General features: G+C 66.8%; 2 protein-coding genes across 3 annotated transcripts; both read right to left on the bottom strand.

Annotated features, from left to right (window-relative positions):
* Positions 1 to 394: 394 nt before the first annotated feature.
* On the bottom strand, positions 395 to 973 carry LOC111150279 (insulin). The gene is made up of 2 exons (XM_022507720.1): positions 787 to 973; positions 395 to 543 (listed from the first exon to the last, which is right to left on the bottom strand). Exons 1-2 carry the CDS (start codon positions 971 to 973, stop codon positions 401 to 403), a joined length of 330 nt encoding a protein of 109 aa, XP_022363428.1. The 3' UTR covers positions 395 to 400.
* A 2,192-nt stretch (positions 974 to 3,165) lies between these two features.
* On the bottom strand, positions 3,166 to 10,066 carry LOC111149999 (tyrosine hydroxylase). 2 transcript variants are annotated; one of them, XM_022507303.1, is made up of 14 exons: positions 9,955 to 10,066; positions 9,147 to 9,186; positions 8,692 to 8,935; positions 7,324 to 7,498; positions 6,990 to 7,078; positions 6,660 to 6,727; positions 6,396 to 6,446; positions 5,962 to 6,107; positions 5,741 to 5,876; positions 5,504 to 5,573; positions 4,798 to 4,854; positions 4,474 to 4,569; positions 4,154 to 4,287; positions 3,166 to 3,325 (listed from the first exon to the last, which is right to left on the bottom strand). In XM_022507303.1, the coding sequence occupies exons 1-14, from the start codon at positions 10,064 to 10,066 to the stop codon at positions 3,166 to 3,168; spliced, it is 1,578 nt and encodes a 525-aa protein (XP_022363011.1). The 2 variants fall into 2 exon arrangements, with proteins under 2 accessions (XP_022363011.1, XP_022363012.1); XM_022507304.1 differs by lacking the exon at positions 9,147 to 9,186 and having other exon boundaries at positions 8,692 to 8,907; positions 9,977 to 10,066.
* Positions 10,067 to 13,783: the final 3,717 nt, after the last annotated feature.

The following is a 13,783-nucleotide window of genomic DNA, read 5'->3' on the forward strand; positions in this document are numbered from 1 at the left end:
ATGGCTGTAATGTTCTCCTTCTCTTCCCTTGGAAAGCGCTCTGGGGGCCTGAGAACTCAAGACTTTGGCGCTAAGAGAATGTGCTCCCAGCCAGTGCCCCCAGGCCCCCCAGATCCCCCAGAACCTTTCTCTGCTCTGTCCTGGGCAACCAGGGGCCGTGGGGGCCTCCCAGCACCCGGGGCGGGGGGGAGCTTACCCACGGGCACCCAGCGAGCAGGGGCTGAGCTTGGAGGGCCTGGTGCAGAGAGCAGGATGGGGGTCTCTGGAAGGCACCCCCCGGCCGACGCCTCCGTCCCCACGCCACACAGACAACACCAGCCAGGCTCATTCAAGGGTTTATTAACTCGCTTGGGGTGCAGGGCGCGGAAGGTCCCGGGGACACCGGTGCCTGGGGCGCGTCCTAGTTGCAGTAGTTCTCGAGCTGGTAGAGGGAGCAGATGCTGGTGCAGCACTGTTCCACGATGCCGCGCTTCTGCAGGGCCCCCTCCAGACCCAGGGCCAGGCCGCCCTCGCCAGGCGCTCCGCCCAGCTCTGCGTCCCTCGCTGCGGGAGCAAGGCGGGCAGCGGGTCAGGGAGAGAACGCGCTCCCCTGCCTGTCCCCATCCCAGGCCCCCCACCACCAGACCCCAGGCCCCCCGGGGGCGGTGCCAAGGCCAGAGCCCGCACGTGTCCTCGCTGCCCCACACGGACCAGGTCGCAGGTCTTGCAGGACGTGACAGAGGGAATGTCATTGTTCTTTTTAACACTCCCACCTGACATCCCCCAGGGGCCAGGGGCGGGCCTCACCCTGCAGGTCCTCTGCCTCCCTGCGGGCCTTGGGCGTGTAGAAGAAGCCACGCTCCCCGCACACCAGGTACAGCGCCTCCACCAGGTGGGACCCACACAGGTGCTGGTTCACGAAGGCTGCGGTCGGGGCTGGCGCCCAGAGGGCCAGCAAGGCCAGCAGGGGCAGGACACGCATCCAGAGGGCCATGGCGGGGGACAGGGACCTGGGGGATAGACACGGTTGAGGATGGAAGGGGCATGTGTGCCAGCCAGGACCCCCCACCCTGTGCTCACCCCCCAAACGCTCTGAGGCAGGAGCTCCCGTGCTTCTGGGGCCCAGACACCCCACACAAGGAGCCCACGGGGACAGACCTGCTCGCTATCCGGGGCAGGGTGCAGCTGGTCCTGGGGGTTGGCGGCCACGGGGCCCTCCTGGCTTTATAGTCCCTGACCCCAGCTCCTGGCCCATTAGGGCCCCCAGTCAGGGCGGCAGATGGCGGGGGGCTGAGGTGGCGATTTCTGGATCATTTCCCCTGTGCTGGGTCCGCGGGAGCCACTCCTGGCCGTCAGATCCTCCGGGCTGCGGGGTCATTAGAGTCCTAACGAGGGGCCTGATGGCCACTCGCAGCTGGCGCAAATGTCTCCACCCCCCCGTGGCCTTGCCTGAGCCACATTTTCCACATTAGTCCAGGGGAGCTGGGGCCAAGAGGAGGGGCTTGTCCTGCCTGGCCCTGGACCCCTCACAGTCCTTGGTCTGCCCGCCGGGCCCCTCAGATGGTGCAAGGCCATGGGGGGTGTGGGGGAGCGCCCCGTCCCTGCCCCGTCCCTGCCCTGTCCCTGCCCCGTCCCTGCTCACGGTCCCACCCCCGCCCCAGCACAGGAGCCTTGCTGAGACCCTCAGCACCCAGGGCGCTGCCCTGAGCCGAGTGTGGGGACCAGCCGCGGTGTGGACACTCGGGCTAGGCCTCCTCTCTGCCGCGGGGGTAGCACGTAGCCCTGCCCACACTCCCTCTCTGTGCCACCCCTGTTTCTGGTGGGCCTGTCCAGCTCCCCACACTACCCCTTTTAGACCAGCGACTTCCTCGGCTGTCATATGGTTTGGGCCCCTGGACAGGATGAGGAGAGAGGTCAGGACCCCCCCCCCCCCCCCGCCCCGCCACCTCTAGCCATTTCTTGCCACCAGGGTGTGTCTGTGACTAGCTGAGTCCTGCCTCCTCCTGTTGCCCCGGGGGGTGTCAGGGCCAGCCCTCAGCCCTTCCCCAGGTCTCAGCGGGGATCACAGCCCTCAAACATGGCCCCACCAGTGTCTCATGGGCTGAAGAAATGCAGGTATTGGAGGCCTGGGCATGGGCGAGGTGCTTAAGGCACAGGTGACGGACAGACAGACCGCCAGGAAGGGCTGGGGGAGAAGTCTCTGTCTGGGAGGGCCCTGACAGGTGATTAGGAGTTTGCCGGGACTGACATCCTAAAAGCTTCATGCCAGGGCCCTGGTGGGGTGGGGCGGGGATGGCTGCCAGGAGTGAGCAGGGCCTGGGAGACCGGCGGGCATTTCCCACCCCGCAGCAGGGAAGAGGGAAACCCCAGGCTTCTCTCTCCGAGGACAGGGGCAAAGTGGGAGGAGGGAGCCCCTGGGCTAGGCCAGCCCTGGAGGATGTGGGGGGCTCCAGCTGGAAGGCCATATCCAGACCCCTCGAGTGAGGCAACGGGCATCTTACACAGCCCGAATCCTGCCGCAGCCGCCTTGCTGGGACTCAGGCCCAGAGATGTCATCTGTGAGCCAGCGGTGGGACGCCTCTGGGCCCATCCCTGCACCTGCTACGGGCTGGCCCCTATGCCCCTGTCCTCTAGTGGGGACATCCGGCTTGTGGGGAGGGCCCAGCCTGTAGCCCTGCCTTGGAATTGCACCCCCCAAATCCAGAGCTGTGAACCCCAGGTGGGGCTCCCTGGGCCCCCTGCCCCCACACTGCCACACCACGGGGATGAGGCCCCCTTCGTCCCCGAGCTGCTGGGGTCTCGGCGCAGGCTAGTCCTCTGGGGTGAGCAGGGTGTCTTCTCTCTGGCTGGGGCAGCCTGGTGAGGTCTCGAAGGAGGAGGGAGGCGGAAGAGAGACCTGGGGACGAGGCTGGGAGCAGGGTGCGAGCCCGGGCTGGCGCACAGACGCGGAGGGAGGCGCTGGGAGGGCTGCTTCCTTTTATTGAGGCTGTGAGCGGGCGACGTGGGTGGGACGCGGACACCGTGGGCGGGGCGGGGTGGGGTGGGTGGTAGTCTGCGGGGTGCCTTCCAGCAGGGGGGCTCTCTGGTGGGCTCTTGGGTGTCCAGTAACCCCGCCCCTCCCCTGGGCAGCGGCCGGGGGCAGGCCGGGGACGGGAGGGGGGAGACCTCAGGACCTCCCCTGGGCTCCTAGCCGAGGGCGCCCAGTGCACGCGTGAGGGTGTACAGCTCGTCCTGCAGGCTCTCCAGGGACCGCCGGACCGCCTGGGGACTGTCCAGCACGTCGATGGCCAGCGTGTACGGGTCAAACTTCACAGAGAAGGGGCGCTGGATGCGGGAAGCGTAGTCCCTGGGGGAGGATGGAGCTTCGGTCAGCCGGTGGGGCTCGGGGGCACTAGGGAGGTGGGGGGTCAGGGCCGGCTTGGGGCAGGGAGGTGGTCCCCAGTAGAGGGCCTCCTTCATCAGTGCAGGACAAGGGATGCCCGGGCCCCAAAAGCTCCTTGTGACCAACTGATTAGACAAGACGGGGAACCGAGGCCTGTTCTGAGTGGGGGGCAGGGGAGGGACAGGCCTTTCCTCTGCCGGACCCCAAGCCCGCCCCACCCCTCTGGAGGCCTTCCTGGGCTGTGTGCCCCAGAGAGCCCCAGGTCTGTTTCTGTCCCCACACTTGCTTGTAAGGATCCAGCCCTCCCCTCCTGTCCTCCTGTCCACGCCGCTCCTGTCCTCTGGGACTCAGTTTCCCCTGGTTGGAAAATAAGGCTCTTTCCGAGGATGAGTGAGTGGGAGGCATCGGGCTTTGCCCCTCCCAGACGCCACTGGTCATGCACCCCCAGGCCCCCACTCTGGGGACTCCTTGCTCCCTCCAGGCCCCCTGGGCCTCCCCCACCCGCCTTCAGCCACCCCTGCCCCTCCTCTGTCCCAACCGGGTGGCCCCAGCTGTTCTAAAGGCAGGAGGCTGGGAAGGGTCCCACAAACCCTTCGTAGAACGGTCACACTCCACCTCCTCAAACCTGGCCTTGACCTGGCTACCAGTCAGGCAGCTCTCCCCTCCTGCCCCCGGGACTTCGGGGGGTCCTCCTGCGGGAGGGGTGTGCACACCAGGCGCTGCTTGCCGGCTGGCCCTGTCTGGCCCTGTCTGGGAGGGGGGAGGGTCTCAGCCCCGGGAGCCCCGGCCCACCTGAGCTTGCTCTTGGCATCGCTGAAACTCTCGGACACAAAGTACACGGACTGGTAGGTCTGGTCCTGGTATGGCTGCACGGCTACGGCGTCGGGGTCAAAGGCCCGGATCTCGGGCTCCTCAGACAGGGAGTGCTGGGGGGAGGCCGTAGGTTGCAGGACCCCCACACCCCAGGCCTGGAGGGAGCGGGAGCCCAGGGGTCCTCTAGAGGCCTGGGGATCGTGCGGGTGGGACAGGGCAGGCCGAGCCGCCTCAGCGGTCCCTGGCTCCCACCTCCCCGGGAGCCCCAGTGTGAGCGCCCTCCCGGCCTGCGGCCTCACCAGGAGCTCCCCGTAGGAGGACAGCAGCCCGGCGCCGTAGGCCTTCAGCTCGCCGTCCTGCCTGCAGAGCCCGAACTCCACCGTGAACCAGTACAGCTGGTGGGGACGGACGGAGCTTCGGCACAGCCAGCCGCCACCCCGCCGGCCCGTAACGCTCGGCCCTGCCGCACACCCCCCCGGCAGGGCCCGGCTGGGCTCCGGGGTCACAACGTGAAGGGGGCACTCCCTGGACAGAAGCGGGACCTCAGCCCAGAAGGGGTCCCCCCCGCCTGAACCCAGGTGTCCTGAGCGCACCCCCCAAGGCCCTGCCAGGAAGGCACCCACCGTGGACAGCTTCTCGATCTCCTCGTCGGAAGCCCCCAAAGAGGCCAGCCCGATGTCCTGTGGAGGCAGGAGGCAGGAACGGAGCGACTCAGCCCACCCCTGCATGGGTGCCCGTGTGGCCCTGCATGGGTGCCCGTGTGGGGCAAGGATGCTCCAGGGGCCCCCTGGACACTCCCCAGAACGCAAGGACCCTCTGGGGATTTGGAGAGCCTCCCAGGATATGGGGATCCTCCCAGGATGGGGGATCTTTCCAAGATGCAGAGATGCCCCTGGAATCCAGGGACCCTCCCAGGAGCAGGAGAGGGGCCGGGACCCTTCTCCGCGGTTTTCCAGGCAGCCAGCAGGTGGCAGCACAGGCCATGAGACTTCCCAACACCCCCTCCCCCGCCCCCACGCCGCCAACAACCCCTCCTGAACCTCCCCCCTGCTCCCCGTCTTCTCTGCACCATGGGGGCTGGCTCCTCATTTTTATAAGGTTGTTTTCCCAGAATGGGACCCCCCGCCCCTCTATTCCAGGATGATGCCGTCCCCCTGAAGCCTCTGGGACCCAGGCAGGCACCGTCCAGCTCCAGAGGGGCTCGGGCATGGTGCCAGGGTGGAGGGGCACGGGGCGGGGGGTGCAGGCAGCACCAATCGCTGGCCCCCACAGTCCCCAGGCCCCAGCCCTGGACCACAGCGGCCCCCACCTGAGGCCTCTAGGACACACCTGGGAGAATTGAGCAAAGGTGCGGTCAGCCAGCATAGGCACGTGCCCCAGCAGCTCATGGCAGCAGTCCCTGTGGGAGTGGGGAGACGGGTGGCACTGGGGGCTGGGGGGGCCTGCAGCCCAGCCCCCACACCCTCCCTCCATGCTCCGTGGGCTTGGCGCCAGGCACCCGCCAGCCCCATGGAGCGAGGTTGGCAGCAGGTGCATGGCAGAGGTGCAGGGGCGGGGTGCACTCACGGCTCGGGGGAGTGCATGGGGGAGGACCCGTGCCGGATGTACTGTGTGCACTGGAACACTCGGAAGGCCAGGCTGGCCAGGAAGTCCCGGGCGGACAGCAGGCCGGCCACTGGCCGCAGCTGGAAGCCCGTCCGCTCTGCAGGGACCACGGCGGGGGGGGGGCAGTCAGTGCAGGCTGGGGGGCACCCCCCTCCCACGGGGCTCTCCCCGGCAGTGCACACCCTTCAGGAAGCGGGACACGTCCTCCAGCTGGGGGATGCTGTCCTCCCGGTACCCGCTGAAGCGTTCCAGCAGCTGGAAGGCCTCCAGGTGCTCCCGGCAGGCGTGGGTGACGTACAGGCCCTTGAGGGTGGTGTAGACCTCCTTCCTGCGGGCGAGGGTCTCAGGCCTCAGTGCCTGCTGGCCCGGCCCCTCCCCACATCGGGCAGCCCTCCCTGTGGGAGCTCTGCTCTGCCCCCTGGGAGGCTCTGCGGGGGCACCCACTGCTGGCCTCTCGCTGGGCCCTGAAGACCCTGGCCGTTGGGGGCTCCGAGGGACAGAGGGCCATGGGGACACCCGGACCCAGCAGTAGCCTCTCCTTCCAGGCGGATGGTCAGGGCCTTCTCACACGGCCCTCCCTGTCCCCTCCGCCCCAGCAGGGGCCCCGGGGTCTTACCAGGTGGCGATCTCCTCGGCCGTGTACTCCACACGGGGAATGGGGTCGCCACTGCAGACAGGGCATGTGGTCAGCGGGGAGCCTTCGGGGAGGGTGAGCAGGGGCGGGCAGGAGGGGCTCGGAGCCTCGGCAAGTGCCTGCTTCACTCAGCTGGGACTTGGGGGCCCGAGCCACTGACCACAGGGATGGTGCTGGTGACCGAGATGGCCCTCGCCCTGCTGCTGTGGAGCTCTGGGGTGGGGTTGGGGTCCCCGAGGGCCTTACTGCTTGTACTGGAACGCGATCTCCGCGATCAGCTTCCGGCGCTGGCGGTACGCCTGGTCCGAGAAACCCTGGCCAGAGAGTGTCCGATGTGCTCAGGAGGCTACCAGGTGCCCCTTCCCTGCCCACCACCCCCTTCCCTGCCCGCCCCTTCCCTTCCTGCCACACTGGTGGGGTGCCTGGGGGCTGCCGCTAAGCTCGGCCTCAGTGGTTCAGCCGGGAGGTGGCAGACAGGCAGACAGAGAGATGCCCCATCCAGGCATGGCCGGGACCCATGCTCACTGCCCTGGCCACGAGAACAAGGACACAGGAGGCCCAGGGGCACCAGCTCACCGGGTGATCCAAGTCCAGGTCAGGGTCAAACTTGGTGACCAGATGGTGGCACTTGTCCAGTTCGGAAACTTTCCTCGGGAACCAGAGGACTTCAAGGAGGGCGGAGGGAACAGGGGCCTGTGTGAGCATCTGGCTGACCCAGAAGCAGCGTCCCCTGGGTCTTCCTCAGGGTGAGGGGGGACGTGACAGCTGGAAGGTCCCAGAGGGCCTGAGCTGGCAGGGGTGGGGGGACCAAGGCCGCACATGTGGTCACCCCAGGGGTCCCCTGCCGGAGCCTCTACACCCCCGTCTCAAGGTCACGGGTTGTCCACAAGGACAGAGGAAGCAGCCTCACCCTTGTTCTCCCCGGCGCCACGCACGTCCTCTGCCACCCGGCGCACGGAGCTGAGCAGGGCAGGCAGGTCGGCGCTGGGCACCTCGCAGCGCACAAAGTACTCGAGGTGGGGGCCCCCTGCCCGTGGCCTCTGCGCGGGCCGGGTCTCCAGGTGGTGGATTTGGGCTTCAAACGTCTTAGGGAACAAGGGAGAGACAGAGAGAGGGAGAGAGAGACAGAGACAGGGAGAGAGAGACAGAGGGATGGAGAGAGACAAAGATGGAGAAAGAGACAGAGAGGGAGAGACAGAGAAAGGGAGAGACAAAGAGAGAGATGGCGAGAGAGACAGAGAGACAGAAAGAGGGAGAGAGACAGAGAGGGAGAGACAGAGAAATGGAGAGATAGAGAGAGAAGGAGAGAGACAGAGAGACAGACAGGGAGACAGACCCAGGGAGGGAGGGGAGATGGGGAGATGGGAAAGAGGAAGCACCACGGGTCAGCTCCCACAGCCTCGCTCCACGGCCTCGCCCCGGACATCCTCTCCCGGGAACACGCAGGCCGTCCTCCATACACTGGTCAGAGCCTGTGACCTGGGGAGGGCTCACGGCCGGGGGACGGGGTTTCGTCCAGTTTGTGTGATGGGGGTCATCCCTGCAGCCCCTCAACCCAGTGTTCCGGGAGACGTGACGTGTCCCTCAGCCACACCCAGACCGCCTGAGTCCCCAGCCGTTGGCTGGAAGGTCCACCACCCTGGTGGCCTGATCAGGGACTGGGGGTGGGCCCTGGACCCCGCTGTGGCCTCTGTGCCCTGGGGGCTCCAGCCCCTGCTCAGCACCAGCCTGGCAGAGCGGTCCACCCCTGCCACCTCCTGTCGCCCAGCAACAAGGGCACATGGGTCTTGACGGGCCCTCGGGCCACTCGGCCGTCCAGGAGCTGGAGTCCAGCTCTAATGTCATTTGGGCGCCTATGCCAGGAACCTGTGTCCCGCCTGGCCTGGTGTGACCCAGACAGCTAGTACCATCAGCCACCACATTAGCCGGAGCCCCTCAGGGGCAGGCGGGGGAGGGGACCCCGACTTTCCAGGCTGCCCTGCTGGGAACCACACTTTCTCACCTGTGCATTACCCTGTGTGTGACCCAGTGGGGGTGAGGGTGACAGGGAGTCAGGTCTCGGCTCAGGGCTTGGCTCAGGGATTTCCTGAGACCATGAGGGGGACTGTGAGGACCTTGGGACCCCCAGAGCTCTCGGGGGTGCAAAGCCCCAGGCCCAGGGCTCCTGGGACCCTCTCCAGTCACGGCCCTCAGTGGCCCCAGGCAGCCGTGCTTCTGTATGAGTCCCGTGGAGGGGACACCATGTCCACACCAGCCACACCACCCCTGCCAGCCTCACCTCGAATGCCTTCACGGCCCGGGACAGGGACGCGGTCTTGGCGCCACGAAGGGTGAAGAGAAGGTTCAGCGTGGCCTTCCCGTCCTTGTCCTTGAAAACGGCAGCCTCTAGGGGGTCCCCGGGCTCTGAGGAAGCAGCTGACACGGCCTCGGCCTTCTCTCGCTCCTTGCGGGCGTCCTCGATGAGGCTTTGTCGCCGCCCGATGAAGCGCGGGGACTGTGGGGACAGGACATACCCAGCTGCCCTGCACACGGCCGCCCTGTCCCTGGTTCTGACCCCTGGCGTCTTTGAGCAGCTGCTGTGTCCACGGGCGGGACCGGCCGCCCAGGCCTCACCAGCTGGGGCACAACGAAGAGCCTGTCTCCACCCGATGGGGGGCACAGCCAGGAAGATTTGGGGCCACAGCACGGGGGCAGGTGTGGCTGGGGGATGTGCCCACAACACCCACGTGCTGCATGGCCTCTGTCCCCGGCCGCCAACCGGACAAGGTGACAGGTGTGACTCAGGGCCCTGAGGTGGACACTGGCCAGAGTACTGGGGAGGCAGGGAACGTGGGGCCTTGGTTCCTGGGAGGGAACCAGGTTGGGGAGTGCCTGCAAGGCTGGGTGGGCCCTGGGAGTTGGGGGGGGGGTTGCAGTTCCCTGAGCAGGTGGTTTGCAGAACCCAAACCGTGTTTGCATTCAAGACGTAGGAACAAGGCCCATCTGAAATGCGTGGGAGCTGATTTTTTGGCACAATCCTGAGGACGCATAAGACCACTCTTCTGGCCCGAGTGTCCTCCAATCCCCCAGTCTCCTGGAGCCGGGGATGCTGGGCACAGACCTCCTGCCCTTGGGGACTGTCCTGGGGGTCAGGGGTCCCTGGGTGGCTAGGTGGGGGAGGTGGGGTTCAAGGCAGGAGGTCACAGGTGGGCATGAACAGGTGGCCGGTGGACAGGTGGATGGCAATGGCAATCACCCAGGAGCCCCGATGACCCCTGGGCTCGGGATTGGGGTCTGACCCTCTGTGTGGCCGGCACCTCCCGCAAGGAGCCGCCACCAGGGCCCAGGACACTGTCACACACACACCAGGGAGGGGCCCCCTCAGAGCTTTGACCACCCCACAGTGGGGCGGTCAGGGGTCGCCTCCCAGCCTGGGCAGAGCAGGTGCTCAGGGCCAGGACCCCGCCCCGTGGCCAGGTCTGGGGCGTCATGGGGACCCCGAGTCCAGGTCCCCTGCCAGCCTTCAGGGGACACCTCCGTGCTTCCGGCGCGTGTTGGCCATCAGGCCCCGGCGGCCCCCTTACCATGATGGCTTCGGCCTGCTTGGAGTCCAGCTCGGAGACAGCCCTGCGGAAGCCCTTGGCCTGTGGCGAGGCGGCGTTGGGAGTGGGCATGGCGCTGGCGTCCGTCCGGGGCTCACCTCCAGCAGCCCTCTGCCGGGCGGCCTCTTATAGGCTGAGCTGACGTCAAGGCCCCAGTGGGTCCCCCACCTCCCACCTCCCTGCATCCTCCCTGCCGCCTGAGGGAGGCGGTGGGCGGGAGTGAGGACGGGAAGACGAGCTGGAGAAAGGGCTCTGTCCCATTAAATCTAATTGCAGTCCTGCCTGAGGCACCCAGCAGGGGCGGCCGCCTCGCTCTGAATCCTCTCGGCTCCAGAGGACGGGCTCTGCCGGGCTGGGGACAGCTGGGTCCCCTTAGCTCCAAGCCCTGTGGGGAGACGGGGGTACACAGGGAGGTGCTGTCTGGGTGCCCCGAGAGTGCACGTGGCAGGTGGCCCAGAGACCCCCGAGAGGAGAAACCGACTCGAACCTCAGATGCTGGGAGCACGTCTGCTTTTCCAGAAGGCTCTTCACCAGACTTCCCAGCAAGGCGCCCAGCCTGCTTCCATTAGATGCCACCCACAGGAGTGTCACGGGTCCCTCGTCCCGTTTCCCTGGGCCTGGATCCCCAGGCTCAGCCAGTGAGACATGGAACGTTCCAGAAGGGCCCATCCCTCCAGTGTGAGGAGCCCGGCAAGCAGAGGGAGGGACGTCTATAACAACTGTCCCCTGGTCTCTGTGTCCCGTCTCCTCTGGCCAGCAGCCCACCCTCTTGTGGCCCACCCAAGGCCCCCTGTCCCTCCATGTCCCCCCAAGGCCCTCTGACCATTTCTCATTCCAGGAACACACCCGTCCCCGAGTGTCAAGGGTCCTGGTCCCAGAGACGGGGGGCCAGGAGGGGAGCCTCTGCGTCAACCTGCCAGGGACATCTGTGGGCCGCAGGGCGGGGACATTTTGGCCGAGACCTCCGGTAGCTCCCAGGCGATTTGGAGATAAGTTCCTCTTGGGAAAGGTGCTCTCTGAAGGCGCATCTGCTTGATGCCCTGGGCACTGTGGGGTCAGCAGGGACAGTCTAGCCAGAGCCTACCTGGGAGGTGTGGTGTGGAGAGAGGGGAGGACCCCCTCACCAGGACACCACCCCGCCTGACGGGGCTGCCGCAGGAGGTGTGCCTTCTGCCGTCGGGCAGACCAAGGCGTCAGCTCCCGGACTCCCCCTCCTTACCCCCACAGGTCCGCTCCTGGCTGGCCACCCCTCTCCTCCAGGACCTTCCCCCAAACTGGTCTGACCACGGTACTTTCTTACTTCCCCACCCTTTATGGCTCCCCAAGGTCCTCTGGAAGCAGCTGGGGAGCTCTGTCAGTGCAGGGGGACGCGCCTCCTCCCAGCTCCCCCTGCTGCTCTTCTCACCCTCGGCTGTCCCCACTTCCTGCTCCAGGAGGGCCTGGGGGTCCGTGATACCCAGTGTGCCGTATTCACCCCCTTCTTCTCCTGGTGAGCTCCTATGCATTCCACAAAACCCAGCTCAGCCACTGTTCATCCGGTGAAGTCTACCCTTTCTTGTTGCTGATGTTAGCCTCCCTCCTCCGCTCCCCTGGCTGGCTCGTTCCTCTTCCTCTGCAAACACCCTGAGGCCAGGACCCCGGCTGCCGGGCCCCCTGTGTCTCTTGGTGCCTTGTCTGGGCACCGGCCTGACTCATTGCCTAGGCGCCGGGCTCAAGGGCACGTCTCAGCAGCCACTGCTGCTGGGGACCAGGCCCCAGCAGGTCTTCCATGGGGATGTCTGTATACCCTGAAGGCACTGGAAGAATTTGCTCTGAGACCCCAGGGTGCGGCCAGGGCCAGGCTCTACCCCAGGGCACTCACCCAGAGGCCTGTCCACTCCCACTGCCCCAGCAGCACCCCCGAGCCCCTGGGGCCCCCAGCCAGCACGCAGGCCTCCTAGAACTCTGAGCAGGCTCTCCTCTGCCCCCTCCAGGGTGGGCTGCCAGAGACCCCTTAGGGATGCGGATGCAGGCCCCCCAGTTTGCAGGGGGCGCCGGGCAGGGGGGTCAGCGCCGCCCAGGACGGACGAGCAGCTGAGTGTGGATTTAACCTTTCGGCAAATGTCTTCTGCTGACACGAATATTGTTTTTTAATTCCTTTGCCTACCTGAGCCAGCGTGGGCGTGCGCGGAAGCTCTGTGGGAGCTAAGCTTCCTTCCCCGGGGCCGGGTGGCCGTGGGCAGGAGAGCAGAAGCCGCGGACACCCTCCCGATGGGCGCACTGCCCCTGCTGGCCTCCGGCTTCACCCCACCCGGTGTCCGTCTGTCCACGCACACAGGGGTCCATCCTGGGAAGCCTTTCCCCCACACACCTGCCCTGTAGGGCTGTCCGACCACACTGGGCCCCATCCGGGCCCCTCCTCCACACCCTCAGGTCACCCCAGGCAGCATCTTCTTTCCTGGCTAGACACTGTCTCGTCCTCTCACCTGCCTGTGGGCCCCCCTGCAGTCAGGGTATCCCCGGCTCAAGCCCAGAGGGAGATCTGCAGTGCCTGCCTGCAGATAGCTGAGGCCTCCATAGACCCATTCTGCAGACAGCACACTGAGGCCCTAGGCGGGTGATTTCTCTGGGTCCTACAGTCTCTCAAGCCCAGGACCCCCAGCTCCCGGACGATCCAGGGCCTCGGGCCACAAGGGGAGGGATCTAAGGGGCAGACGGAGACCAGCGGCCCCTGCCCCACACCACCGCAGAAGAGGCGGGCACCAGAGGAGGACACGGGGTCCCTGCAGCCCAGACAGCCCTGGGCCATGAGCGGGTCTCGGGGTGGGGGCAGGGTGATGAGCAGAGGGGTTGGGGCCAAGGGCGGTGCAGGTGTGCTCTGGGGCCTCATCCGGAGGAGGGGCCAGCCCCTGTGCAGCCCCCCCGCCCCTCCTGTCACCCTGAATGATCAGAGCCATCAGGCCGGGCCCTCGGGACAGGTGCTGAACTGGGGACTTGCTCTCACGGTCTCTGCGCCCGGGCCTCCAGAGGACGTGATGGCCCATGATGACAGAGACTGGCATCGACCAGGCACTGGGCGTGGGGCAGGGGCGGGGCTTTGGGGTTGTGGGGCCTGTGCCAAGGCAGGGCTGCTCCCCCCCCCCACAGGCACGCTGCCTCGCCCATGGTGGGACCCCCGCCCTTCCTCTCCTCCCCAAACCACAGGAGGGCTGAGTCTGAGCTGCAGAGGGGAACAGACGGGGGCCGCTCTCTGGGGGTCCTCACGCGGGGGCTCTGCAGGGCGCCACCATCAAAAACCACCTGCCAAGAGTCTGAGGTCCGTGCTCCCCAGCAGTCCGGGGCCAAAGGTTGCTTCCGCGGCGTGAGCCGGGTGAAGGTCTCTGTCAGTGGGCATCGTTCGTGCCCTGGGAGAGGTACACGCCCGTGGGACACATGGTCCCCGGGCCCAGGGCAGGCCCCTCCCAGAGCCCGGAGCCTGGGACGGGGTCCCCGCTCATGGGATGACAGGCCTGCAGGGGCCACACCACACCCCTCTGAGGCCTTGCAGGGCACTCAGGGTGTCATGCTGCGCTGGGCCACCCCTGGGCACCCATGGACCTCAGGGGCTGCATCCCGTGCTTCCTGCCTGGGGACACCCACCTCCAGCCTTGCCCAGTGTGGGGGCTCTGGGGCCCTGCCCCACGTTTGGGGACAGGCGGGGGAGCAGTCGCCCACTTTTCCCCAAGCTGGAAGGAGACCCAATACGCCTGTCACACCAGCCCTTTCAGAGCTGAAATGTCAGAGCAATTAGCTCTAACGAGGCCATCGGAT

The sequence above is a fragment of the Enhydra lutris genome, unplaced genomic scaffold (assembly GCF_002288905.1).
Source record: "Enhydra lutris kenyoni isolate GAN:26980312 unplaced genomic scaffold, ASM228890v2 scaffoldscaffold22, whole genome shotgun sequence".
Taxonomy (NCBI): Eukaryota; Metazoa; Chordata; class Mammalia; order Carnivora; family Mustelidae; genus Enhydra; species Enhydra lutris.

Bases quoted from the DNA above. Each gene is read 5' to 3' on its own strand.
- LOC111150279 (XM_022507720.1), bottom strand. From the start codon at position 973: ATGGCCCTCTGGATGCGTGTCCTGCCCCTGCTGGCCTTGCTGGCCCTC. The intron at 544-786 runs GTGAGGCCCGCC...TTGCTCCCGCAG, and splicing joins GGAGGCAGAGGACCTGCAGG to CGAGGGACGCAGAGCTGGGC.
- LOC111149999 (XM_022507303.1), bottom strand. From the start codon at position 10,066: ATGCCCACTCCCAACGCCGCCTCGCCACAGGCCAAGGGCTTCCGCAGG. The intron at 7,499-8,691 runs GTGAGGCTGGCA...TTGTTCCCTAAG, and splicing joins GGGCCGTGAAGGCATTCGAG to ACGTTTGAAGCCCAAATCCA. The intron at 5,574-5,740 runs GTGAGTGCACCC...CCACTCCCACAG, and splicing joins CCCATGCACTCCCCCGAGCC to GGACTGCTGCCATGAGCTGC.